This window comes from Phascolarctos cinereus, unplaced genomic scaffold (genome assembly GCF_003287225.1).
Source record: "Phascolarctos cinereus isolate Bilbo 61053 unplaced genomic scaffold, phaCin_HiC Scaffold_2;HRSCAF=192, whole genome shotgun sequence".
Classification (NCBI taxonomy): Eukaryota; Metazoa; Chordata; class Mammalia; order Diprotodontia; family Phascolarctidae; genus Phascolarctos; species Phascolarctos cinereus.
In genome coordinates, this window is record NW_027555625.1 from 21,151,974 (window position 1) to 21,178,815 (window position 26,842).

Here is a 26,842-nt window from a genome sequence, read left to right on the forward strand (position 1 = left end):
AGATTATATGATACAACCAGGACGGCCATATGGCAGGAACGCAAAATCGGTTCAATATAAGAAAAACGAAACACATAACAGACTACACTAATAAAAATTATTTTAAAACATATCAATACATGTAGCTGCAACAAGCAAACAAAAAAGACCAAAAACTTTTTGCAAAGTCCAAAATGGCTATCAAAAACCACTGGAAAGCACTGTAATAAATGGATCTTTCTTTAAGATATCCATCTACAACCAAGAGCTAACCTTGTATGTAATGGAGAAATGTAAAAGTTGGAGTCCTTTCTAATAAATCAAAGGTAAAGCAAGGATGCCCATTACCGACACTATTACTTGATATCTAGAAACGCTAGCTATAGCAATATAACAAGAAAAAGGAAGTGAGGGACCAAGTACAAGCAAAGAGGAAATACTTCTATTGCCTTTTACAGACCACATGATGGTTTACAAAATTCAGGGGTGGGGAACCTGAAGCCTCAAGGCCACATGTGGCCCTCTAGGTCCTCAAAGCTTGAGTCCAAACTTCACAGAACAAGTCCCCTCAGTAAAAGGATTTGCTCTGTAAAACTCAGACTCAGTCAAAAGGCCACACCCAAGGACCCAGAAGGCCACACGTGCCCTTAAGACTGCAGGTTCTCCACTCCTGGTAGATGCTCTATCCCCAAAAGAGTCATGTAAAAATTGAAACAATAACTTCAGCAAAGTTGTTGAATATAAAATAAATCCACAAAAACCATGAGTGTGTTTGTATATTATGAACAAAACCCCACCGGAAGAGAATGAATATATAAAATAATCGGGAGTTTATCCACACAAGCCATAGAAATAAAATAGATTTAAATACAGAAATATTCACTGTCCATGGGAAAGCTGTGACAATATAATACAACTGAGAATTCAAAGGCTCCTGGAGCCCTTCTAACTCAAATGCAGTCTAGCAGTTTCTACCAAGTCAGCTGTGATCTGGGGTTAGGTGTCATCTGCACACAGCACAGGGTCATAGGCCTATAGAGGCCAAGGGGATGTATCAGCTTTACTTCCCATTACTGTTTATGAGGGGAAAGAACATAGACACTTGCAGTGTCCATCAATAAGAACAGGACTGAGAACATCCAACGATGAACAGAATGGATGAAGAAGACATGGAAGGCCAAGAAGACGAAGAGCGCATGGAAGGCCAAGGCGGCCAAGAAGCTCATTTCAGTGCACTCGACCAATGTATCTCCCTGTGGCCCCGAGGTGAGTCTATCTCCTGCCGAAGGTAGGATTTGAACTGAGTCTTGAAGGAAGCCAGGGAAGCTGCGGCCCAGGTGAAGAGGCAGAGTATCCTAGGCATGGAGGGTTCCAGGGCAAAGGCACCGAGTCTGGAGGTAATAGTGTTGTGTATGAGAACCACAAGAAAACCAATGTGGCAACATTATAGAGTGTGAACTGAGGGCTAATGACTAAAAAGATAGAGAAGAGGCAGGTTGTGAAAGGTTTTAAATATCAGAGAATTTTATATTTGATCCTGGAGGTAACAGGGAACCAGAAGAGTTTACAGAGTAGAGAACTGAAGGGAGTGACGTAGTCAGACCTGCACTTCAGGAAAATCACTTTGGCAGCTGTGTGGAAGATAAATCAGAAAAAAGACAAGGCCAACCCTGGGGTTTCTGCTTGAGAGATAGCACCTAAATGTTGTCATTTGCAATGATCCATTTTATTTATTGCTAAGCCTGATGACCGAGTAAACAGCACCACTCACTTTTATGTTCCAATTCATTGGCCTATTTGCCGTTCCTCACACACCTTTCATCTCTATTTCTGTACCTTGGAAGACTGTCTACCATGCCTAGAATACATACCCTCCCCATCTCTGTCTCTTAGGATCCCTAGTCTCCATAAAGCTCCACACAAATGCCACTTCCTACTCAAAGCTTTTCTGGTATAGTGGAAAGAGCACTGAATTTCAATTCGCAGGTCCTGGATTCAGATCCTGGCTCTGCCTTTTACTACCTGTGTAGTCCCTTTGCCTTTTTGGGCTTCAGTTTCCTTAAGTGAGGGTTTTGGACTAAATGACTTCCAAGTTCCCTTCTAGCTCTAGATTCATAATAACATTACCCTCTCCCCATGCTATTTCATATGTATTTGTGTGCATGTTGACTCCTGATATAGAATGTAAATTCCTCAAATGCAAGGATTTCCATCTTTTTTTCTTCATATCCTCAGCCCCTAGTATAGCATCTAGCCCCTATTCATATTCCTCACCCCCAACACAGGGCTAGGACCTACTAAGAACTTAATGTTTGTCAATTTCCTAAAACTTTAAGTAAAACCCAACCATCTGGAACAGATGGTTTAGATCAAGGGTAGGGAAATTGTGGCCTTCTAAGTCCTCAAGTGCAGTGCTTTGACTGAATCCAAACTTAACAGCACAAATCCCTTTAATAAAAGAATTTGTTCTGTAAAACTTGGGCTCTAGTTTTACCTAGGATGTCACAAGGGCCTCCCTCCCCTGGTTTAGTCATTAACCTCCCTGAAGACTACAGATGGATAACATACTTCCTTGAGACAGATCTCTTCTGACTCTCGGCTCTGTTTTCCGACACTCACTCTGGACTCAGGAACAAGGATCCTCTGCACCACAGGCCACCTTGGCCCCCATCTGCTTTTGCAGTCTAAGGCAGCAGCCTGAGGACCACATAACAATACAGCACTATCCCTGTGGCCGTTGACAAATCTCTGCATACGGAAAACGACACAGGGTGCCTCAGACGGCACAAGACCGGCTTTGTCCAGCTTAGGAGGTGAATGTCACTCAAAGACCCCATTCAGATCCAGAGCTCTCCTTTCTTGGCTCCCAAATCTGTTTTTTTTCCTAGTCTCCAAGACATGAGACCCCATTCCTTCTCCCAAAGGTTCCTGACAATTGAAGAAGTTTTGCCAGTCTCAAAAGTTAGAATGTGCTATTACCAGTTTTTAAAAATACTTTCTATTGTTACTTTCACTTAGTCTTTGATCCCGTCATTATTAAGCAGGTCATTCTGGATTCTATCAAGACCTTAATTATTTGGCTACATTCTCTTTATTAGTTATTATTTTAATTGTGTGATATTCTATAATGGGTTCCAGATTTTTGGCACTTTTCTTTGTTCTCTATGCCCTAGAGAAATTTTGTGATGTTCTCATATATTTGTTTTGTTAATTTATTCAATTTTTAAAATTTTCTATTCAAATTCCTCCTTCCCTCTGCTTCCTCCTCATCTTATGAGAAGGAAAGAAAAATAAATCCATTATAAGTATGTAGTCATGCGAAACAAATTCTTGCATTAGCCATGTCAAAAAAAGAAAAGAGAAGAAAAACTGCTCAATCTGCACTCTGAGTCCACCAGCTCTCTAGAATCGGGAAAATAGTAAGATATACATGATTTAATAGATTTTGGGGTATAGTTCCAAATTGTTTTCCAGAATGATTAGACCAGTTCACATCCATCAACAGTGAATAAGGTCTCTTATTCCCCGCAGCCCTGCCAGCATGTCATTTTCTTTGTCATCTTAGTCAATCTGATGAGTGTGAAGTGGTACCTCAGAGTTATTTTAATTGGCATTTCTCTATTTGTTATTTAGAACATTTTTTCACATGGCTATTGATAGCTTGGATTTCTTCCTTTAAAGACAACCAATTCATATTCTTTGACCGTTTTATCAATTGGGGAAAGGCTCTTATTTTGATAAATTTAACTTTGTTCCATATATATATATATATACATATCTATATCTATCTCTGAGAAATGAGACCTTTAACAGAGAAACTTCCTGCAAAGACTTCCCCACCCCAATATTTTGCTTCTAATTTTAGCTGTATTAGTCTTATTGTGCAAAAACTTTTCATTTTATGTAAATGAAATTGTCAATTCTACTGCCCACGAACCTCTCTATTTCTTGTTTGGTCATGAATTCTTCCTCTATCCATGGATCTGACAGGCAATTTCTTCTATGCTCCCCTACTTTGCATATATTGTCATCCTTTATGTCTAAATCACGTACTTATTTTGAGCCTATTGTGGTATATAGTGTGAGATATTAGTCTGTATCTAGTTTCTGCCCAATCACTTCCCAGTTCTCTCAAAAGTTTTTGTCAAATAGTGAGTTCTTACCTTGGGATTGTGGGCTTATCAGGCATTACATTACTGTGTTCATCTGTTTTCATATGGTCTACCTAATCTATTCTGCCACTCAACCTATTTCTTAGCCACAACCCGACTGTTTTGATAACTACAGCTTTGTAGTGTAGTTTGAGATCCAGTACTATTAGGTCCCCTTCTTTCCTGTTTGTTTTGCACTGAGTCCCTTAATATTTTTGACCTTTTGTTCTTCTAGTTGAATTTTATTTATTTTTGAGCTCATAAAGTAATCCTTTAGTAGTTTGATTGGTATGGCACTAAATAATTAATTTTGGTGTTACATTATTTTTATTACATTGGCTCAGCCTACCCCTGAGCAATTAATATCTCTCCAATTGTTTAGATCTGTGTTTATTTGTATAAAGATTATTTATAATTGTGTTCATATAGTTCCTGGGTGTTTCTTGAAAGGAAGACTCCCAAGTGCTTTATATTTTCTGCAGTTTCTTTAAATGGAATTTCTCTTTATCCCAGTTAGAATTTATTGGTAATATATAGAAAGGCTGAGGATTTCCATGGGTTTATTTTATATACTGCAACTTTGCTAAAGTTAAGCCCCATACATTTATATAAAAGTAAACTGCATAATAAACCATTAATTTTTCTAAAATTAAATCAAGTTGTTTCAATATTCCATGTAATTACGTACCTTCTTTATTTTCTTTCATTTTAAATTAGAATATGCCAAAATGTTATGTTGAACTCTCCTATTAACATTTTTTAAAATCTAGATCCTTTTATAATTCAATTAATCTTTTCCTTTTGCTGTTGTTCAGTTGTGTCTGGCTCTTCACAATTTGTGGACCAAATTGTCCATAGGTTTTTTGCAAAGATATTGGAATGGTTTACCATTTCTTTCTCCAGTGGATTAAGATAAACAGAGGTTAAGTGACTTGCCAGGGTCACACAGCTATTGTGGTCAGATATAAACTCGGGTTTTCCTGATTCCAGGACCTGATCTCTATCCAATGAGCCACCTAGTTGCCTCCATCTTTTCCTTTAAAATTTGGTAATTATATTGTTAGGGAAAACAGTCAATGGTTCCTTTAGTCATATTGTGATTGCCATGCTTTCCTCTGCTAATGGATTTTTAATATAAAATCATCTTTTCATGAAATTATGATTTCAATTCCTCAGTGTTGACTTCTGTTATCAGTTTGTCTTGTTTCATCTCTTTAGTGAAATCGCTTCATCTCTATCCCCTTCATTTCCTTTAGCATTTATTACACTATCTTGTGCTAGATCTAGTTTCATTTTTTTTAGGACTCTGTTTATGTTTTGCCTTTTTAGGTCTTCTTGGCACTTAGCCCAGTGCTTAGCACATAATAAATGCTTGTTGACTGATTTCCTTCCAGTACCTTGACTTCAGGATCTTCTATTCTACAGTGTTTGTTAGTCAACTTGGAGTTTCCTCTTTTCCTGATTCTTTTGTTTCCATGTTTTGCTTTCCTTTACCAAGAATAAGTCAAAAAGCATTTATTGAGCACCTACGAAGGGTCAGGCACTGTGCTAAGCACTGGCCATACAAAGAAAGGCAAAAACACATCTACCATCAAGGAGGTCTCAGTCTAACGGCCACAACAGGTAAATCAACGCGTACAAACAAGACATGTACGTGATCGGAGGAGTTATTCTTCCAAGGCAGGGATGGGGGGTTCCATTATTCACCTTTCTTCAATTTATTCCTTTATTTTGGGGCGTTTTTGCTATTTTATCTGCATTTTCCAGAGAAGAAAACGAGCCTTATGGCGGTCAGATGCGAACTATTCAAATCTCTTAGACATTGATCTCATCCTCCAGGGCTGTTCTCCAAGAAAGATGTACCTTCCTTCTTCCGGAAGCCAAAGACAGTCAGAGGCAGCTTGATACTTCTGGCCGTGTCCTCCTTCCTGGTGGTCCTCACTGTGTGTAAGCTTCTCTGCAGCCCCAGCGTATGTCCCACACAAACCTCAGTTTTCGGAGCCGAGACACTCTCTTCACCTCCCATGTGGCTCAGTACAGACCTCCTCCTGGTTTCCTGGGTTCACAGACAAACAAGGCTGCCCCCCAGTTCCCAGACCCAACCCTAGGGCCTCAGGGAACTTCTACAATGCCTGCCCCCAGGCTATCCAGTTGTAGTCTCACAGGTCAGGTGGGCTCACCCCATCTCCACTGCAGCCAGGCTTACCTCCAGTGGAGCAGCTGTTTCTTCCCACCCCGACCTCATATCCTCAGCTCTCTCTCACCTTTCAGGGCTTCAGGAGTTCTAGTCTTGGAAATATCAAGTTTGCAGGGTCAGAGATCTCCAGAGTAGGTCGACTCTGCCTCAGTCAGTCAGCAAGCACTTACTCTATACCAGGCCCTAGGCTAAGCACTGGTGATACAAATAAAGGCAAAAATATTGTCCCTCCCCTCAAAGAGATCACATTCTAATAGGAGAGACAAAAATGTAACCAATAAAGGACATATAAGATAGACTACAGATGTACAGTAATCTCACAGGGGAAGCTCTGGGGGAAGGGGTGAAGGAATTAGAGACATATGGTTGGGCAGCAATGATACCCAATGGACATCGTGGCAGCCAGATGGTGGTGAGTAGCTGCCACATTGAGATTTACCAGGAGGAGCAGCCTCTGGTCACTTTTGAATCACTAGACTGCCCACTCCCTAGTGTCTGCTCCTTGCCTCTGTCCCTTATACAGAAAAGCTGGACTACTTGTTATTCAAAGGGCATATGGTCTGTCCCTATGCCCCCTTGAAACCATATCAAAAACAATAGCTCTCTGCATCAACGCTGGGACACACTGTCCATATTTATTAGGAACCAGGCATTTCTGCCTCTTCCCCCTTTTATTGGAAAGAGGAAGACTAGTAAACACCAGTAGCCTAAATGCTGCAGTTCCAGACTTAAAAGAGCAAGTGGAGAATCTCACAGCACAACAATGCCAGTAAGGCCATTGAGGTAACAGGGACAACAGCTTTTACACATGTGAACATGAAAACTGTGTCAGATGCAGGTTGTGTGGTCTGCTAGCCTGTAGTGGATAGCATCCAAGAGGGAATGGAGATGGTGTAGGGGTTTGAGAAGACTGCAGGTCTTCATTTGCAAGAAGGGTCCTAAACCATCCTAGTTGCTCAAGGGTCATTCACATACCTCCTCTCCTAGGCACCCTATGTGACATCTGTAGTTAATATAGAGGTTCAGGTTCAGCATTCAAGCAGCCATTTCAAAAGAACTGGATCTGAAGATATGATTCACAGTCACCAGATAGCAGAAAAGGTATCTTAGTCATACCCTTGTGATTCAAACAACAGACTTGCAGGTTGCCTTTGCAGCCTGAAGAATGAATGAAAAAGCATCAGTAAACACATACTGTGTGTCAGGCACAGAACTAAGGACTAGGGACACAAACACAAGTAAGCAAGACAGTCTCTTACTTCAAAGAATTTATGCTCAACTCTCTAATAATACAGTTGAGAAAAGGAGGGTAAGGTATCATATACTATCTATATCCTGGCTTGAATGGCCCAGGAATGTTGGGTAGCCTGGGTCCCAGCAAGAGAAGGCAAAGGCTTACCTAGCAAAGCCCAGGGTCCCAGGGGCAGAGTCCAACTTCTCTTGATCATTCTAATTCTTTTCAGCAGTGTCCCTTTACAAACCTCAAGATCTTTTCCTCCTTCCTCCAGATCCCCAAATGCTCAGCAAGATAGCAGATATTCAGACTTCCATCCAGATGCTTAAAGGTGTTTTAGAGACTGCCCCTCCTCAAGCCCAGATGTTAAGTACTTATTTGGGAAATGCTAGTGCCAAGATCGAGGAGGTAAAAAAAGGTCTGAAAAATGCCAGTGATCAGATCCAGATGGCAAACAACAATGAGAAGAACGCCAGTGCTGAGATTCAGATGTTAAAAAAAGGTCTGGAAAATGCTAGTGCTCAGACCCACATGGCAAACAGAAATCTGAAGAACGGCAGTGATGAGATCAAAAAATTAAAGAAAGATCTGGAAAGCACAAATGCTTTAAATTCTGAGGTCCAGAGGCTAAGACGTGGTTTGGAGAAAGCCAATGAAGAAATCCAGAAGATAATGGGAAGACTAGTAAACACCAGTAGCCTAAATGCTGCAGTTCAAGACTTAAAAGAGCAAGTGGAGAATCTCACAGCACAACAGTGCCAGCAAGGTCCTCGAGGTAACAGGGACAACAGCTTTTACAGTGAGGGTTTCTGGGGGAGGGCAAGGGCTTCTTGTCATGGGATTCAGGGACGGAAGACACCTTAGAGATCATTCTATCCTGCTCCTTTGTTGCAAAGACAAGGAACCTGAGGTGAGCATGCCAGACCTGATATTCTGCCATTAAAGGTTCACTCCTTTGGGTTAAAATTCAAATATCTTTGGGAGGCAGCTCGTCCCACAGAAAAACGGCCCAACACACTCAGCCATGAATCATAATCCTAATTTTTGCTATGGAAACAAGCACCCCATCAACATTTATGGCAGGGGGGGCAGGGCACAGGACAAGGAGTTCAGAGACCCAGGCCCCAGGCCCAACTCTATCACTGGCTTGGACCCTGGGCAGCTCACTACCTTTCTGGACCTCGGTTTCCTTACCTGCGAGAGGCAGACACAAACCCTAGCCCTGCTGACCTCCCAGGTGCTGAGGACAGATACAAAAGTCCTTTAGAAAATATAAGGCACCAAACACGTTTGAGACATCCCCACCCACCACCACAGCCTCATCCTGGGCCAATCGTGGGGCTTCCAAAGATGTCAGCCCTCAGGGAGGGTGGGAAAGCATCTCAGCATCCCTTTTCAGAAGCTCCTAATTCCCTCTATTCTCCAGACCCTTCCACCCTGGGCTCCCTTCTGCAGCTAATCATCCAGGGCTGGCACTTCTATGAGGGAAAGGCCTACTACTTTTCAGACACCAAAATGACCTGGGAGGAGGCGGAGCACTTCTGTGTGGCCCACAATTCTCATCTGGCCTCAGTGACCTCAGATGGAGAACAGGTCTGTGCTCTCCCCAAAGGTCCTAAAGAAAAAAGTAATAAGTGACAGAGTAGGGGGTTGGGGGAGAGGGGAAGAGTAAGAAACAACAAAGAGAATCACTTGTGCCCTAGGAAATATCTAAAAAGTATTTACTGTCATGAGACAGTCAAGGTGGAGAGACAAGACTCACTCCAATGAAATAGAAGAACAGGTTAATCAGAAACATTTATGAAATGCTTGCTACGTCCAGGGCCAAGAGAATACAAAGATAAAACATAACAGTCCCTGTCCTTGAGGAGCTTACATTAAGTTAGGTGAAATAACACATACATCTAAGTGAAACAAAGTAATGTTGGCAGAGAAAAGACTTGCAAGGTAATAAAGCCCAATGACAAAACATCAAATGTTATCCTTTTCCCCCCAGTTCAGTTGAAGTTATGACACGGAGCTGAGCCTGGAAGGGAGTTAGGGATCTTAAGATAGAGAGGCTAGGGTGAGCATTCCAGGCAGGGGGGACGCCAGTACCAAGGACAGAGGCATCTCAGGCCCTAAGTTATGCTCTCCTCAATGGTCCTTGGGCCAAATTTATTCTCATACACCTTCTAGCCTTGCTCCTCGATGGCTGTGACTATGTAGTTTTTTGTCTTTGTTTCCCCTGGTATAGAGCTTAATAAATATTTATGGAACTCAAGTGAATTTATGATCCCAGCAGGGCTGCCATGACCTGGGTCTTCTTACACTATTGTCTTTTGAAAGACAAAGTATTACTATTCATTACATAATCACGAGCAACAGCATTCATAATGGCATTCCTCCTCTCCATGCTCTAAGGGACCTATGGGAATGCTTGAGGAGGAGCATGTAGTCTATGCACTGGGGGTAGTCACCCAGGAGGACAGGCTATAGAGAATCAAATGATGTATTCTGCATAGTCCAAGATGAAAATGGCACATGCAAACAGAGCTTGAGTTCTAGGAATGAAGGGGAAAAGATGGAAGGATCATGGGAAAGAGAAATATGAGACAGAGATGGAGAGGGAGGGAAAGAGGGAGAAAAGTGGAGAGGAAGAAAAGGGTGGGGGGAGTGGGAAAGAGGGAAAGTGGGAGAGTGACAGGAACTAACAGATACCTTTCACCTCTAGAGGCTACTCTTAGGAAATCTACATCCCCAACAATCTCATTTCTCTGCTAATTCTCCTCTGTAGGAATTTCTGAGTAAGAGGACAAATGGGGTGTACCACTGGATTGGGCTGACTGACAAGAACACTGAAGGAACCTGGCAATGGGTGGACGGGACTCCATATAATGAGAGCCAAGCGTAAGTGAGACGACTCTCCCCAGCCACAAAGCTTCCCAGGCTTCTCTGTCACAAAGCCAGGTCAGGGAGATCTAAATCCCAGAGTTGGAAGTGACCTCAGGGGGCATCTGGTCCAACACAGGCCTGAACAAGAATCCCTCAAGAAACATATTAAGTGCCTACTAGCAGGCCCAGGTGGCCCAGGAGGTCGAGCACTGGGCCTGGGGTCAGGAAGACCTGAGTTCAGATCTGGCCTCAGACACTTACTAGCTGTGTGACTGTGGGCAGCTCACTTAACCCTGTTTGCCTCAGCTTCCTCATCTATAATATAAAATAAGCTGGAGAAGAATATGGCAAACCACTCTACTGTCTTTACCAAGAAAACACCACGGCCAGCAAGGTGTCCATACTGGTCACAAAGAGTGGGACATGACTGAACAACAATGTGCTGGGCAATGCAGATGCAAGGACAGAAATGAAACAGTTCCTGCCTTCAAAGAGCTTATTTTCTAGAGGGAGAGAACATACGTAAACATATGAATAGAAACAAAGAATATAGAACATAAAAACAGCATTCCAGGTATGAAGGATAGCCAGACTGTGCAAAGGCAGAGAGGAATGTTTTCCTAAACACAGCCATCAGACGGCCTAACCTTATGCCTAGGAAAGTGAAGGTCTTTTGTTGTTCAGTCATATCTGACTCTTCATGACTCTAGGGTTTTTTGGCAAAGATACTGGAGTGGTTTACCATTTCCTTTCCCAGCTCGTTTAATAGATGAGGAAACTGAGGCAAACTCGGTGAAGCGACTTGCCTAGGGTCACACAGCTAGTAAGTGTCTGAGGCCAGATTTGAACGCACGAAAACGAGTACTCCTGATTCCAAGCCCAGTGGTCTATCCACTGTGCCACCTAGCTGCCTAAAGGGGAAGGCCATTTGGACATTAATCTAGCGACAAATGCTGTCACCACGGAGTAGCTCTGGGTCCTCTGCAGGGCCCTGTCTTCCAAGAGACAGCCTGCAAAACGTTGGCTAGATGTGAGGGATTGCAGGCTCAAAAAAAAAAAAAAACAAACAAACCAAACCCAAAAACTAACATCCAAAGCAGGACCATGCACTAGGTACAGGCTGCTGCTTCTAGTCCTGGATTGCTGATATCCTTCTATAAGCTACAAAGGCTGCTCCAACAGTTATCCTAACATAAAACTTAGGATTATCTAGTACAGCCTCCTTATTTAACATTGGAGGAAACTGAGGCCTGCTGCAACCTAACCCCCATCCAACCCAACTCAAATGCCACTTTCTTCATGAAGCTTCCCACCATCCCACACCAGGAAGGAACCTTCCTCAGACCTCATGTGGCATTTTGTTGGGAAACTCTACGATATGCTCAGAAAAGGGTCAGAGTGGGAAAGGACCTCAAAGATTACCCAGTCCTGCCCCTCGTTTTATAGATAAGGAAATAGAGGAAGGTCGCCCAGCTGGCTAAAGGGAGAGCTGTAACTTGAAACCAAGCCTCTAGACTTGGGGCAGCAATCTCTCCCTTACACCGTTGTCATCTTTCAACAGGGTCTACCTTGGTTAGAATAATAACTGGCATTCAGTTAATGCCTTACAGTGCCTCAATCCGGGTGTCACAAAAACAGTGAAGTGGGTACTACAGGCGACAGGATTCTTATTTTATGGATGAGGAAACCAAGGCTCAGAGGTAAAGTGACTTGTCCATGGTCCCATAGCTAGTAATAATCAGAGCTGGGATTTGAACCTAGGTCTTCCTGGCTTCAAGCCCAGCACTACACTATACAGGCAGCAATTCTCTTGCACGCCCAGCACAGCCTGGTCCACCGTAGGAAAGGGGTCCACCACGACACTCAGGCTTCTCACAGATTGGGGCTGCTCTTCTTGACAGGTTTTGGAACAAGAACCAGCCAGACAATTGGCACTATGAGAAGGGCCTGAAGGAAGACTGTGTCCACACTCAGGTGAAGTGGAATGACATGCTCTGTGACCAACCCTATCCCTGGATCTGTCAGAAGGTGCCAGAACTGCCTGGTAGCACCCCTGGATGTGGGCAGGCTCACCACCTGTCCCCCATCCTCCCTCACAGGGCTACCAACGATTCAGGGACGGTTCCAGGCTCTGCTTCCTCCATCCGCACCTAGACCTCCTACCTTCCCAACCGGACACCAATCTTAATGCTACCCACTCTTCAAGACCCAGCTCAAGCCTCTCACATCCTGGAAAGACTTCTTGGGCCATTCTGGCCATGAACCCCGAGAGCTGTCAGCTAGCACCTCACAGGCTTCGCCAGTGGAGGCCAGTTCCAGCTCCAGGTCACCTCCATCTTCTTGATGTTCTTTGCCCTAGGCCTCTATCTCTTTTCAGTTCTGGTATCTTAATCAGTCCAACCGATAGAGCCATTGCTACTCAAAGGGGCACGTCAAACTGCCAACCTATTGCTCTGATCTCCTTCCGTATAACTTTCCAAGCTAAAATCTCTTCACCCGGCCACTACTGCCCTATCAGTGTGATCTCTCCTTGTCGGAACATAGGACAGTCAGCTTTTCCACATCCCCAGCTCTAAGCGCGGCATTTGGCACATAGAACCCCTTAATAAATTCATTCCATTCTTTGATTCTGTAGCATTCATTAACTATCACAGTATCCTCTGCTTAAAGGCAATGTGATGTAGTTTAAAAAAAAAAAAAGATCTGTCTTGTAGTTGGAAAACCCGGATTCAAGTCCAGCCCAACAGGGTGTGTGACCTTGGGGCAAGTCAGCTTACCATATTGAGACTCAGTTTCCCCATCTGAAAAATAGGGGTTTAAAAGAGGTGATTTTTCAGAGGAAAGATAATGGGTACAGTTTCGGCCATTGAGTTTAAGAAGTCTAGAGGACATTTTGAGATGTCTAATAAACAGTTGAAGACGTGAAACTCATGGTCAGCAGTGAAGTTAGGGCTAGGTAAATAGATTTGAGAATCATCATCAGAGTTAACAATTAAACCCATAAGATCTGATGAAATTGCCAAGTAAAAGATTATCAGGAGAGAGTCTGGGAGAGTCGGGGGGGGGGGGGGGAGGGGAATCCCCACAGCTGCTGGGCAGGAACTGATTAAACAAAAGGAGACAGGGGAATGAATCAGACAGACAGAAAAACAAGGAGAAATCAGTTATTGTGGGGAGAAGTCAATGTACAGGATAAAAGGCGGCAGAGAGGTCAAGAAGGATGAGGACTGCGAAAAGGCCATTAGATTTGCCATTTAAGAGATCATTAGTCACTTGAGGGCAGTTTCAGTTGCATGATGAGGTCAGAAGCCAGACATACAGGTAACAGGAGTGAGGGGAAAGAAAGTGGAGACACCTATTGCAGACAGCCTTCTCAAGGTTACCACAAAGGATATATGGGATGATTTCTAGAAGGAATGGACAGATCAAGTGAGTTTTGTTTTTGTTTTACAGGATGGAGGAGACACAGGCATGCTTCTAGGCAGTTAACAGCGAGGGACTGAAGAACAGTGAGAGTGGAAAGGAGGTCAGGCAATCTGTTAGACAAGATGGAACATGTAGGGGGGGTCGGCCTAGGAGAAAGGTCACCTCTTCATGTGAGGGGTAGAGACAGTGGCAGAAGGCATCTGGGTGATGGGATAAGAAAACAGAAAAAAGGGAGCCCTCTGCAAATGGCCTCAATTTTTTTCACTGAAACATAAGAGGTTCTCACCTAAGATGGGAAGGCCATGAGGGGTTTGAGAACTGATGAAAAGGTTTGGAAAAGCTGCTGCGGTAAGTGGAATAGTGAGTTAATTAGGGGAGTGCAAATAGTGAGTTAATTAGGGGAGTGCAAATAGATTGCCTTGTCGTAGTTGAAGGCCAGCTAGGTGGAGAAATGGATAGAAAGTGCTGAGCCTGGAGCCTGGAAGACTCACTTTCCTGAATTCAAATACAGCCTCAGACATTTACTACCTGTGTTACCCTGGGCAAATCACTCTATCCTCTTTGCCTGAGTTTCCTCATCTGTAAAACAAGCTGGTGAAGGAAACAGAAAACCACTCCCATGTCGATATGCAGTAGGTGCTTAATGGATGATGGTCAATTGCCTGATCGCCCCTTCCCTCCTTCCATCTGTCTGCTCTGCACAAGCTGCATGTAAGTCTTCCTGGACTCCTCACCTTCCCCTTGGCTGCTGGGAATCCCATGGGCCTTCCCACAAGAGGCTGCCATCTTGCTCTCCCCACGTGGTGCTCTTCCTGCACCCCCTCAATACTCTGTACAGATTCTGAATTCACCACCTGGGATTGTTTAGCTCTGTGGACAAGCATTTATTAAGCACCTACTGCATACCAGGCTGGGGACACAAAAAAAGACAAACTCAGCCCCCGCCCCAAGGGGCTTCCAGTCTAGGGGAAGTCAGCAAGTAAATAGCCACAGACTGAACAAACACAGGGGAGGGACTCAGAGCTCGGTGGACTTGGCATACGGCAGGTGCTTAATCAATGCGCGCTCCATAAATGACACTAATCTAGCCCCGCCCCCAGCCAGACAGAGGGGAGGTGGAGGCCTAGGCGGCGGGCTCCGCAGGCAGGCCCTAGGACCCTGGGAGGAGGAGGGCGCCCGGGAAGAACCAGGCCAGCCACAACCGGAAACCGGAAATGAGAGCGGGAGCGCGCGAAGGGGCGGGACATAGAAGCTGAAGAGCAGGAATTGGCATCAGGGCGTGCGCGAGCCCCCGGAAATCGTGAGGAAGGAAAAGGGCGCCATTTCCGAAAGGAAGGGTTTCAGTGGGGAACGAGTGGAGCTATGTAAGTCCTCCTCTGCGTAGGGTGGTACCAGAGGCTGGGGAGCGGGGGCCGGAGAGGACTCAGACCCGGCCGAGGCTTCCCGGCGTTGTGGGGCTAGGAGCGGCTACAGACCGGCAGCCATGACTGCCCAGGCGGAGGCCGCGGAGACGCTCCGGCGTCGGGGATGACGTCACGGCGTCGGGCGTCTGGGAGAGAGACGGAGGCTGTCATTGGTGACGTGCGGTTGGGGCGTGGCTGCCTGGGGCTGCGGGAGAGTTGCGAGGGTGACGTCACCAGGGGGCAGGGCTTCCAGGGCAGCCCGGAGCGTTCTGTGAAATCCTCACCTTTCCCAGTTCTGTTTACACACGGATCAGTGAATGAATGAGTGAATAAATGAATGAACGAATGAAACCATCAATGAGTTATTATTAAAGTAGGTATAGAACGTTCAGATCCATCCTAAGATACTTGACCGGCTGTGCAGCCCTGGACAAATGGCTTACGTGCTCAGTTTACTCATCTGTGAAATGGACGTGATATTGAGGATGATAGAGGGAGCCTGGTATGGGAAGCCGGCCTGAGACGCAGGAAGGCCCGCGTTCAGATTTGGCCCCTGACATAGACTGGCTATTCAACCCTGGGCAAGCCACTTAACCAGTACCTTGCCTTGGTTTCCCCATCTGTAAAATAGAGATAATATTGAGCATAATCACTGATAATTATGAGACTAATAGCTAGTATATATAGCCCTTTCTCAGTGCCAGTTCCTGTCTTTAAGGCCTTAGGATGCAAGAGAAAACAGTCCTTGCCCTCAAGAGGCTTACACTCTAATGGAGTTGACAAATGGGCACGTGCAGGATGCGTCTAGGGCAGATAATCGTTGCAGAATCTCCTGGTCTTGTGGGGAGACTGGACAAGCATCGGAGAAATAGGTTCAGCTAGGCACCAGTGGGTCGCAATCAGCAGTTAGAGAAGACGTGCAAATCGACATCCCGGAGCTCCTGGATGATTATGGAGCACCTGGAGAAAGACCTTGAGGAGTTCATGAATCAGACATACAGCCATCATTTTCTCTTGGGGACTGTAGTACAAGACAGGAGCCAAGGCTCGTATCAGGCATCAAGGTTTACAGAACGCTTGGCATAAATCATCTTTGTGTAAGCACCCGCCACAGGTCCTGGGCTTGCTGAGACTTGTCTCGTGTTCTCATAAGTCACTTATCAAATGGGGACTCTAGGTGCTTTTTACTTATTAACAATAATAATAATAATAACGATTGCTTGTGTTTGTAGAGCACATTACAGTTTGCAGAGTACTTCTCAGTGGAGGGAAGGGGAGTTTAGCACAGTGGAAAGAGCAGGGGATCTGGAATCAGAAGCTAAAGGGGGAGACAGTGATAGAATAGATGTGTAGAAACAAGCTATAGATGGGATAAATTGGGGACCATTAATGGAAGAGAAGGCTCTTGGGGTCTGATTCTGGCTGTGCCACCTGGATGACCTTGGGTACCTATTTTACTAATGAGGAAATTGAGGCTCAGGTGAGGTGATTCTCCCAGGGCACTTAAGTGTCAGAAGAGGAATTTGGACCCAAATACTCCTGACTCCCAAAGTTAAAGCTCCATCTATTATGCCACATGGCTGCCGCAGTTTATAGATCTTTCTTTCATGAATTAGACCAGGGTACTGCTGTAACCAACGTTACTTAACATCCAAACATTTTACTGCATAGAGAAGATAATAGTCCATGTCTTAAAGAAGCATGATTCCAGTTGCCTTCATCCAGGAACGCTGAATTAAGGGTCAGGGTTTTGAGATTGGGGAGAAGGGGTGTGAACCGTCCTCACTTGTGCCTACAATATTCTATGGTAATTTTTTAAAAAAGTCATTCTCTAGGTATTTTTTTTTGTCCGCTGCAGTGGAAAATGCAGTTCACATCACAATTAGACCTATTTCCTGAGTGCACGGTGACTCTACTCTTGTTTCGTGGTGTAAAAAATGCTGGAGATTTAAGAAAAAAGGCCATGGAAGGTAGCATCAATGGAGCATTAATTAATGCTACGATGGTAAGTGGCTGCTTTTAGACGGAATGAATAATTTATGTCTCCACCCCATCTTATAGACATTGCAATATGTGTTTGATGTTTCCTCTGTATTACCCAAGAAACTTCAAGGTTAGCCTAAAATTCTTCTAACATCAGACACGTTAGAAAGACACATCTGTTGGTCCAAAAATAGGTCACTCTCAAAAATGTAACTAAATTATAAAAGGAAAACAGATAGAAGGTTGCAGCCTTAAAATGATATCTCTTTGAAAGAGGAAAAAAAATTTGACTTAAAAGTGATATGAACCTGCCATATTAATTATATGATATATTGTTGTATTATTATTATAGTTATATAATATACATATTGTTTAATTTTTAATTTTAATTTAAAAATTAAATTTACTTAATTATTAACATAATATATTTATATTATTATATGGCATATAAATATCATTTTAAAATATTTCTTTCAATTCAAATAAAGTTGCTTCATTAATTTTTTCTTTCCTGTTGTATTTTCAACTTCTGTTGTCATCCTGAAATCGCAGAGCGGAGTCAGGTTCTATGTAAATGATATTGGGAGGGGAAAAAGGATGCCTGACATCCAAACCCATTGCTTAACGAGAGCGGGCTGCACGGCCAGGTTTTCCTGCCTGGGTACCTGGGCAGTCGACAGCACCTGACCTGGAAGTCAGGAGACCTGGTGACCCTGGCATTAACTCTCCGAGGAAGCTTGGGGAAGCTCCTCCCCCCTCTGGGCCTCAGCTGTCTTGTGTGCGAGGTGAGAGGCTCCCCTCCCCTCCCCCCGCTCTCCGCCCAGAGGCCCCCCAAGGCCTCGGCCCGTCCTGCTTCCTCTTCTCCTCCGCTGTAGGTGCTTGATCCATTTCAGATCCTCGTGGCAGCCAACAAGGCCGTGCACCTCCACAGGCTCGGGAGAATGAAGACAAGGACTCTGTGCACAGAAATTATCTTCAGCCTTTCCCCAAGCAACAGCGTAAGGGCACTTTGCTCACTGACTTCTGCAGGGCCTCGTCTGCTTAGCGCCAGGTTGGGAATTGAGCCCAGTCAGACCTGGTGAAATGCTGTGATCCGTTGAAATGGTAGGATTGGGCTTACTGAGGACCTGGCAAATACCCAGAAGGTGGGTGGGAGAGCCGTAGGGCGTCCGAGTCTGTCCCATTGAAGGCAGGAACATGATCCTGACATTTAGAGAAATTCAGAGTGGCCTCAAAGATACATTTGGTTATTGAACAACGAGTTCGCAATGCCCATGTCACTAGGAGAAAAGTTAAAGCAAGACACAGCTGTGAGTGCCATTTAAATAAAGAGCCCGTTTTGGGGCAGCTGGGTGGTGCAGTGGATAGAGTACCGGCCCTGAAGTCAGGAGGACCTGAGTTCAAATCCGGCCTGAGACCGAACACTTGACACTTACTAGCTGTGTGACCCTGGGCAAGTCATTTAACCCCAATTGCCTCAAAACCAAAACAAAACAAAGAGCCCGTTTCAAGTGGGAAAGGCTCTTGCCCTCTTCCTACTGTCCAGGACACCGTTTATCCTGCCGCTGTGGGACGTGTTCTTTCATGGCAGCTCAGAAGCCCTGATGGAACCCTTTTGCTTTCGTGGCAGATTTCAGAAGCCTTGAAGAAGTTTGGCATCTCAGACAACGACACTTCAGTTTTAATTGTTTATGTCGAAGAAGAAGAAAAGCGAATGAATCCAGAAGACCTCATATCTCAGGTGGATGGTCATCAGGTTTCCTTCGACAAGCTTCCAGAAATGACAGATATCACCAGCATAAAAAAGGTTGGAGTAATCTTATGTTTTCAGATTGATAGTGACGGGGTGGAAAGAGCTTGTTTTGTTATTGGCTTGATCAGAAAGGTTCCCCTGGACCTGGGGGTGACAGCATATTTCCTTAAGCTTTTTCAAGACATTTTAACTTTGGGCAGGGCCGAATGGAGAACTGTGGGGAAATCCTTGAAAAATGTTCTGGGTTCACAAGCCTTGGAGAAATACTGGCCAGTGCCTACTTCCATATTCTTTCAATTGTCTGCTCTTGAAAAATTGGACAGTGTTCCTTAGCTGAAAGTGATGACCATGAATTTCTTTTGATTCCATAGGAGTGGGTAAAATTGAGTTGGTCACGCCAAGTATTAATCTGCCATGTGTGACTTTATTTTTACAGGCATACAAACTGACTCCCAAAGAAGAAAAGATCGGGACATTATTAGAAAGTATCATTTGCAGAATGTCAACCAAAGATGTTTTGTGAAATAAAAAAAAGAATCAAAAAATGTGTTTGGCATGATTTTAATGATAATTTTTTTGTAGTTTTGCAATCCTCTCCTGTCCATCTCATTGAGGAGTGAAGGCTCTGCTGATTGGACACCCTGTCTGCCCTTGCCCGGTAGGGCTTTGATTAGAGGTCCTGCTCAGCATGGCCGGTCAGCAGGTCCTCTGTGCACTCACACTGCTCCCATCCTGCCCCTTCTCTTTACACGTCCTTCCCACCCCGATTTTACAGGTAAAGAGACTGAAGCCCAGGGAGGGACCCTGTAAGTGGCAAAGCTGGGATCTGAGCCCAGGTCCACTCCTGGACTAGCACAAAGCCTCCTCGCTGCTTCTCTTCCTCTCTTGAATCCAGCTTCATTCAGCTCTCAGGTGGGTCTTCCTAAAGCCCTGCAGTGGCTCCCTAGTACTTCAGATTGGCCTTCCAAGCTCTGCATTTCCCAGCATGTACTTCTCCAGCGAGCCACACTGGCTTCCTTGTTGCTCCTCACACACAAGATCCCATCTCCCATCTCCTGCCTTTGCACAGAGTGCACCCCCACCCCATCTCTCCCCTTAGAATCTGTGACTTTCTGCAAAGCTCAGCTCAAGTGCCCTTCTTTCACCGAGGCCGCTGATGGCCAGGTAGTTAGAACAGTGGGCCTGGGGTGAGAAAGACCCAAGTTCAAATCACTTACTAACTGTATCACCCTGGGGAAGATCACTTAACCTTGGCTGCCTCAGTTTCCTTAATTGTAAAATGGTAATAATAAGGCCAGCTACTTTCCAGGGCCCGTCACAGAATAAAGTCTTATTTATTCCCCTCCCCTTTTCTTAAACCCCTTTGAAGGCTAGTGCCCTGTCTAACCTCCAATTAACTGGTGTTTATTTTTCATTTACTTGTAATGTGCACACATTGTCTCCCCAGATGGAGGGTAAATTCCTTGAGATCAGGGACTGGTTCATTTTTGCCCTGGCCTGGAAGATCGTTGGTGCTTATTAATGCTTCTCGCTTCATCACCCTGATCTCATGACCTCAGACAAAGAATTTTCACCTTCCTCCTGGACAGGGATCCTTCAGGTTTCCCTCGTTCCAGCCCTTGTCTCTGGGAGGACCTGCCTGCCCCTTTAAGAACCCCAGCTGTATTTCCTCAACTTCCCTTGGCCCATAACTTTGATCTGGACTCTGAAGGCAGAGCCTCTGACCCAGGAAATGGTCCAAAGGAGAGAGCAGACCTGCTGCTAGGGAAGCGACTGGAAGAAGTGTAGAGATGGAGAAAACCCAGGGAAAGCTCTCTCCCTTTTCCTCCCCTCTCTCCCTCCATCTGAGCCATACTGGTGGAGGGGGCCATTGAGTTTAGGTTCAGAGGGGCTTTGGAAGTGTGGCCATTGAAGGCCCTGAGGGCAGCCAGATGCTGTCCCAACCTCTCCTTCCTCTCTTTGCAGTTTCCCCCACCCTCTAGTAACAAAATGGCTTCTGACCTTCACAACTTAAAGATCATTCTCCTGAGCTGGAAAAAAGAAAAGTAAAAGAAGTGTTTAGTAGACTCACTTCTCACTTCACTGCTTGCATTCCATTCATCCCAAGGAGCTGTCCTGTACCTTCTCTGATACCCATCCCAGATCCCAGGAACATAGACCGGCATCGTCCTAAAATGTCCTACAATCGAACCTGCTTGTTTTACAGATGAGGAAACCGAGGCCCAGAGCAGTTAAGTAATGTATAGCATGATAAACAGAATGATGAATATGGTGGCTCCGCAGAGACTTGAGTTCAAATGTCACCTCTGACATTCACTACCATGGTGACCAGAGGCAAGTCATTAACCTTTCAAATTATGTTTCCTCTGTGCTATAAGAAATGATGAGCAGGTTGATTTTCGGAAAACTTGGAAAGACTTGCATGAAATAATGTAGAGTGAAATGAGCAGAACCAAGAGAGTGTTGTACACAGTAACAGCAATATTGTTCGAAGAGCTGGGATGACTGAGTTGTTCTGAGTATTATAAGTACTCAAATCAACTAGAAAGGACCCATGAAGAAAGATGCTTTCCACCTCCAGAGAAAGAACTGATAAATAGAAGTATGCGTAGTATGGTTTTACATATGTGTGTGTATACATATACATACATATATATACACACACATACATATATGTGTGTACACATACATACATGTCTGTCAAATGGTGGCCTCTAGAGCTGGGTGGGGAGTGAGGGAAGGAGACAGTTTGGAATATAAAATTAAAACTTAAAAAAAACCCAAAATAAATTTTTTTTTAAAAATCATGTTTCCTCATCTGTAAAGGGGGGAGTTCACAAAAGCTGCCTCCTTGACTTAGGCGACTCAGATGACATAAAGTCTATGAAGAGCTTTGGACATTATGAAGCACTGAGTGTCACTGCCCAGGATCCCACAAGGGCTGTGTGACAGAGCCGGGATTGGAATACAGACTCACAGTGACTACATTGATATAAATGGAAAAAACAAAAAACAACAACCCTAAATGCTGTGAAATGATAAAAGAAGAAGCTGATCTCCTCGGAGACATGGTAAGAAGTCACCTTCCCCTGCTTTTGCAGCAGTGAGAGTCCCTGGGTGTAGAAGGTTGCATATAATGTCATTTGTTGGGGGGAGGGGATGTATTTTATTTGGCTAGTTTTTTAAAAAATTCATTGTTATAAGGCATAATTCTCTGGGACAAGGGAAAGAATTGGGGGGGGAATCAAAGTAATTGTAAAACTAAATATAACAGTTCAAAAACTTTAAAAAGCAAGGAAATTCAAAGTAATATGGGGGTGAAGGGACACCAGATAAGAGTTGCAGAGGCCTGCCTTGTTTTTGTCTTTGTAATAAGCTGCCACTTAGATCAGGCTTTAAGCAATGTGCTGGGAAATGCTTAACACCTAGCTCTCCAAAAATGAAAAATAAAAAAAGTGCTTTGCAGCACACTTTCAGTTTAGTCAACAGTATTAACATTTTCTCCAATCCCTTCTGGAATCTAGACAATGAACAAAGCAACAGATGATTCGTAATGTTTACTGGTTTCCGAGGTGTTAATCCTCACTGAAAATGTAGGCTCCCAGCCTTGACAGCCGGCTCTAGGACTCCCCTGAATTCAAGGGTCACAAAATACCTGCCATCCTTTTCTCATTTCTCCCCTTAGTACCTAACTCTAGGCTTGTCACACACAGTGTGGGCATTCTGATCAATGCTCACTGAATCCAACTCAACCCCATTATTGCCCCACTTGACCAAGCTTGACGGTCCCCTGCATAAGGATTCACAGTGAACAGTTATCTAGGGACAGAATCATCCTCTGGCATGGTCTCTCAAATCTACAAAGCTCCCAAAGGAGCTTTACTACAGTCCTGTGACATAGGTACATTAGGTGTTATTGTCACCCACATTTGCGTTCACGGAGGTTAGGTGCTTTTCCCAGGGTCATGCACCAAGTTGGTATGGGAAGCAGGATGTGAGCCCAATTCTTCTGGAACGTCTGTATAGGACCCTACCCATTAGCAAGACCATCTCTCCCCTTAAAACAATTAAAATACAATAATTTAGACCCTCCTACACATTTGCATCTTGATATAAACCATTTCTTTTCTAAGATTGTCTTTCAGCCTAGAAGCACATTTTCAGAGGACATTTTGCAAATAAGGAGAGGCCATCAGTGGTTCCAGATCAGTCAACAACCTTTATTGATCAGTGACTATAGAAACCACCTGCCGGTAGCCAAAAAGCTTATGTGGGCCAAGGGCCTTTTAAGAAGAGAGGGACAAAGTGTATTTGTAGTGAGCTAAAGAAATGATTGCGATGGACCATTTCAGTGCCTTCATTGTTTCATGGGATTTCCAGAAGCCAAGACTCTCATACAGTCTTCTTGCTGGGTAATTCAAGCTGGCAGTGGTCAAGACAACACCATTGTACCCCTTGTCCTGAGCAAAATGGAGCACGGTCTGAACCAAGATCTTGGCAATGCCCTGGCCTCGGTGGTCCCGTCTTACAGATAAATGTAGCAATTCCAGATCTTTCTGTGTTCCTGAAACCTCTCGTGCTGGGCAGGCACACACCAAGCCCACCGCCTGACCCTCTGACTCTGCCACCCAGAAACAGGATCCTTTGTTGTTTAGGTAGGATGCCCTGATGTCCCACATGTCAGTGTGCAGAGCATGGTCTACGTAATAGGAGAAGGGATACCTAGCAACCAGCCACAGGATAGCCAAGAGTCCCAGGAGGGCCAGGAGAGACAGGAGGAGGGAGCCACAGCCAAGCAGCAGGGCGCCTGGACCCCCCAGCAGGAGCAGGAAGCTTCTGGGCTGTTTCAGCTGATACCAGAAATTGTCAGCAACTTGCTGCATCATTCCGTCCGCGAATATGGCCCTCACCACATGCCAGTCTTGGTCCTGGTATCTCCGGATTTGGCAGGGAGCCATGGAGGCTGCTTCTTCTATGTCCTAGGAACCCTGTGGGTGAAATCCAAGTGAGCCTCTGCCTTTCCTATTCCTCCAGCTCCCTCCTGCCTGCCTTCATCACTCCATCTTTCCTCCCAAAGCCTACCTCCTGCCTCTGAACCCCAGAGAGGACACAGCCTGATGGGAGGGCAAAGGAGCTCCAGCTCATCACTCTGCCCTCCAGAAACACGCCACCTAGGGATGCTTAAGGGGGCAGACGCAGCTGGAGATAGGGAGAAAGAAGTAGCATGGTGCTCTCAGACCCGTCCGGGACCAAATCTTCCCATGGGAGTGGAATGCATGCCCACCCAGTCCCTAGGCTCCAAGGCAGAGGATTTCCCCAGCGAAGGTGCCCTTTCCCTCTCCTCACCTGCGCACCAGACTGTTTAGTCGTTACTCAAGGGAGTTGCCTGTTTGCTGCAATCTACAGCAAACTCTAACCCATCCTCCTCTCTGGCCACTCCCCAAGGTCTCCATGGGAACTCCCCAAGAAGTCTGGCAGAGGACAATGGCTTTCCTTAGGCAGGGAGCCTCCGCTGCTCCCTCCCTCCCTCCCTGGGGTTTCTGCCCTGCTCTCTCCCGTTGAAGGCTTTCACAGTCTTTCTCCATAGTCTGTCATTTCCAAAGAAGAAAAAACAAACTATGGTGAGATACTTAAATTTATGTTCACATCTACACTTTACAAAATAGCAGCCAAGGACATCTCACTATTATTTCATTTATAAATTGTTTTAAAAAGTTGTAATATTATAAATAATCATAAGGCAGCTAGGTGGTACAGTCCTGGAGTCAGGAAGACTTAGTTCAAATCTGGCCTTAGACACTTACTAGCTGTGTGACCCTGGCCAACTCACTTCACCCTGTTTGCCTCAGTTTCCTCATTTGTGAAATGAGCTGGAGAAGGGAATGTTAAACCACCCAGTATCTTTGCCAAGAAAACCCCAAATGGGGTCACAAAGAGTTGGACTGCCTGAAAATGACTGGACAAATAAATGATCGTAAGTCTCTATTTTTCTTTTATTCTTAGTGGCAGTGTGAGCTAGTAGGTAGAGTTCTGTGTTTGGAGTCAAGGAGCTGGCCCAGGGCCTTTTCCCACTATTTCCAACATAAGCTTCCCACAAAAGCTTTGTTGTAAACACTTGGCTGCTGCCACCATGAGAAGTGGGACAGACACAGGCATCCATCTATTAAGTGCCTACTGGGAGCAGAGCATCATCTAGGAGAGAGGGAGAAAGCCGCTTGGATCAGATATCCTCCCTGCTCACCTGGCATTCCTATCTCGACGCACAGCTTCCTCATTCTGATATGCAGTGTTATATGGGGAGAGAAGCATAATGGCTAATTAACAGAGAGCTGTGGTTTTAACAGACATAGCGATAATGGGGATGAATAAACGCACATCTTGGCTTTCAAGAATTCCATGAGTCATGTGGAATGTGCAAGTCTGGAGGAATGGAGTTAACTCTCTAGTGTCTGTGAATGCTTTCTTTCCCCTCTAAGGAGTCAATCCTAGAGCATCATATAAGTTAGGAGGACTAGCTAGGTCCCTGAGGGAGTCAGAGTCTCTAGGAAGAAGGTACATCTCTTTGTGACTCTTAAGTGTTTTCCTCTACCAAAGGGAATGTTGACCCTAGAGTGGAGTCCTCTAAATCTTTAGGACTGTATAGGTGTCTGTTGTATAGCTCTGGTGGTGTGTGGCTTATCTAACAGTGCCTAGTTCTATTACTTTCTCAATTTTAGCATGATATTATAAAGCTGGAATACCGTCTAGGTCCCTGGTAAAAGCAGAGACTCATTGGAGACAGGAGAGAAGTTTTATGTATTCATGGGCTCAGCTGTGAGCCTTTTCTGTTTGATATTTTCTCACTGGGATAAATAAAGGCTGTTTTATATTTGGTAATATTGTTAGCATAAGTATTCACACGGAAGCTAACAGTGGGGTACTGGTAAATGTTTAACAACTGGCTTTCTGGGGTTGGGGGGTACCTTTTTAGTTTAATCTGCATCATTCAAATTTTCTCCATCACTTTCTTAGATCTAGACAGCCAAAAAAAAAAGCAAAACAATAAATCACATCCTGATTTGTAGTATTTGCTGATTTCTGAGGTGTAAATGCTCACAATGAAAATTTAACAACCAGCTGGCAGGAGCCATAGGAGCTGGTTTCAGCATACCCCTGAAGCTAGGTCAGTTTTTATTTTATTTTATTTTATTTGACCTTTTCTGCAGAAACCTAGACATGAGAAAAATGTAGGTGTTCCCAGGGAAAAAAGGAGGAAGTAAGGGAAATTATTTGTGAGAACCCCATGTCCTCTCCCTCCCCCTAGACACACACACATACACACAAACACACACACACACACACACACACACACACACACACACACACACACACACACACATGCAAACATGCACTGAATTATTTTGCAGCAATTCTTCTAGGTTTATTTCCCCCAGGCAAACCATTTGATATATGCAAAAAAATGTACTATGTAGGATTTGAGGGGGAAGGTTATTACCAAGAGGTTTTGTCAGGTCAGGCTTTTAGTAGGAAGCAGTGGTTAAGCTCGACTTTGAAGGATGGATAGAAATTTGAAAGGTAAAGAGGAGAGGGAAGAATGAGGAACAGTGTGGGCAAAGGTGTGGAAATGGGAAAGTGCTGAACACACTGAGGATATTGAAGGTCGTCCCATTAGGTAGTGGGGGAAAAAAAGGGGAGTGGAAGGAAATAAGGGTTTAAAGACAGAAAGGGGCCAGAATGTGAAGGGCTTCCGATGTCAGGAAAAGGAGTTTGACTTTTCCCGAGGGGGCAGTAAGGAGACACTGAAAGTATTGGGCTGAGGAGTCAAGTCAATAAGTCAACAAG

At 44.6% G+C, this 26,842-nt stretch overlaps 3 protein-coding genes and 1 long non-coding RNA gene across 6 annotated transcripts; 3 read left to right on the plus strand and 1 right to left on the minus strand.

Annotated features, from left to right (window-relative positions):
* The first annotated feature begins 1,035 nt into the window (after nt 1-1,035).
* On the plus strand, nt 1,036-13,062 carry LOC110218390 (C-type lectin domain family 4 member K-like). The gene is given in 7 exon segments (XM_021001064.2): nt 1,036-1,245; nt 5,970-6,077; nt 7,836-8,336; nt 8,988-9,154; nt 10,338-10,450; nt 12,337-12,479; nt 12,482-13,062. Coding segments are annotated over 7 exon segments (1,683 nt in total). The 5' UTR covers nt 1,036-1,124; the 3' UTR covers nt 13,012-13,062.
* Nucleotides 13,063-15,087: 2,025 nt separating this feature from the next.
* Nucleotides 15,088-19,547, plus strand: TPRKB (TP53RK binding protein). 3 transcript variants are annotated; one of them, XM_021001082.2, is made up of 5 exons: nt 15,088-15,225; nt 17,100-17,269; nt 18,123-18,245; nt 18,878-19,054; nt 19,437-19,547. In XM_021001082.2, the coding sequence occupies exons 2-5, from the start codon at nt 17,129-17,131 to the stop codon at nt 19,521-19,523; spliced, it is 528 nt and encodes a 175-aa protein (XP_020856741.1). In that variant the 5' UTR covers nt 15,088-15,225; nt 17,100-17,128; the 3' UTR covers nt 19,524-19,547. The 3 variants fall into 3 exon arrangements, with proteins under 3 accessions (XP_020856741.1, XP_020856740.1, XP_020856742.1); XM_021001081.2 differs by having other exon boundaries at nt 17,123-17,269; XM_021001083.2 differs by having other exon boundaries at nt 17,123-17,269; nt 18,141-18,245.
* Nucleotides 19,548-19,927: 380 nt separating this feature from the next.
* LOC144455721 (uncharacterized) lies at nt 19,928-25,868 on the plus strand. The gene is made up of 2 exons (XR_013484417.1): nt 19,928-22,071; nt 23,134-25,868. It is a non-coding gene; the product is annotated as an uncharacterized LOC144455721 (long non-coding RNA).
* On the minus strand, nt 23,287-24,423 carry LOC110218391 (N-acetyltransferase 8B-like). The gene is made up of 2 exons (XM_021001065.2): nt 24,347-24,423; nt 23,287-23,988 (listed from the first exon to the last, which is right to left on the minus strand). The coding sequence occupies exon 2, from the start codon at nt 23,956-23,958 to the stop codon at nt 23,287-23,289; it is 672 nt and encodes a 223-aa protein (XP_020856724.1). The 5' UTR covers nt 23,959-23,988; nt 24,347-24,423.
* Nucleotides 25,869-26,842: the final 974 nt, after the last annotated feature.

Excerpts from the sequence above, each read along its gene's own strand:
- TPRKB (XM_021001082.2), top strand. The coding sequence starts at position 17,129 with ATGCAGTTCACATCACAATTAGACCTATTTCCTGAGTGCACGGTGACT. Across the intron at positions 17,270-18,122 it reads CATTAATTAATGCTACGATG|GTGCTTGATCCATTTCAGAT; the intron begins GTAAGTGGCTGC and ends CCTCCGCTGTAG. Across the intron at positions 19,055-19,436 it reads ATATCACCAGCATAAAAAAG|GCATACAAACTGACTCCCAA; the intron begins GTTGGAGTAATC and ends TTATTTTTACAG.
- LOC110218391 (XM_021001065.2), bottom strand. The coding sequence starts at position 23,958 with ATGGCTCCCTGCCAAATCCGGAGATACCAGGACCAAGACTGGCATGTG.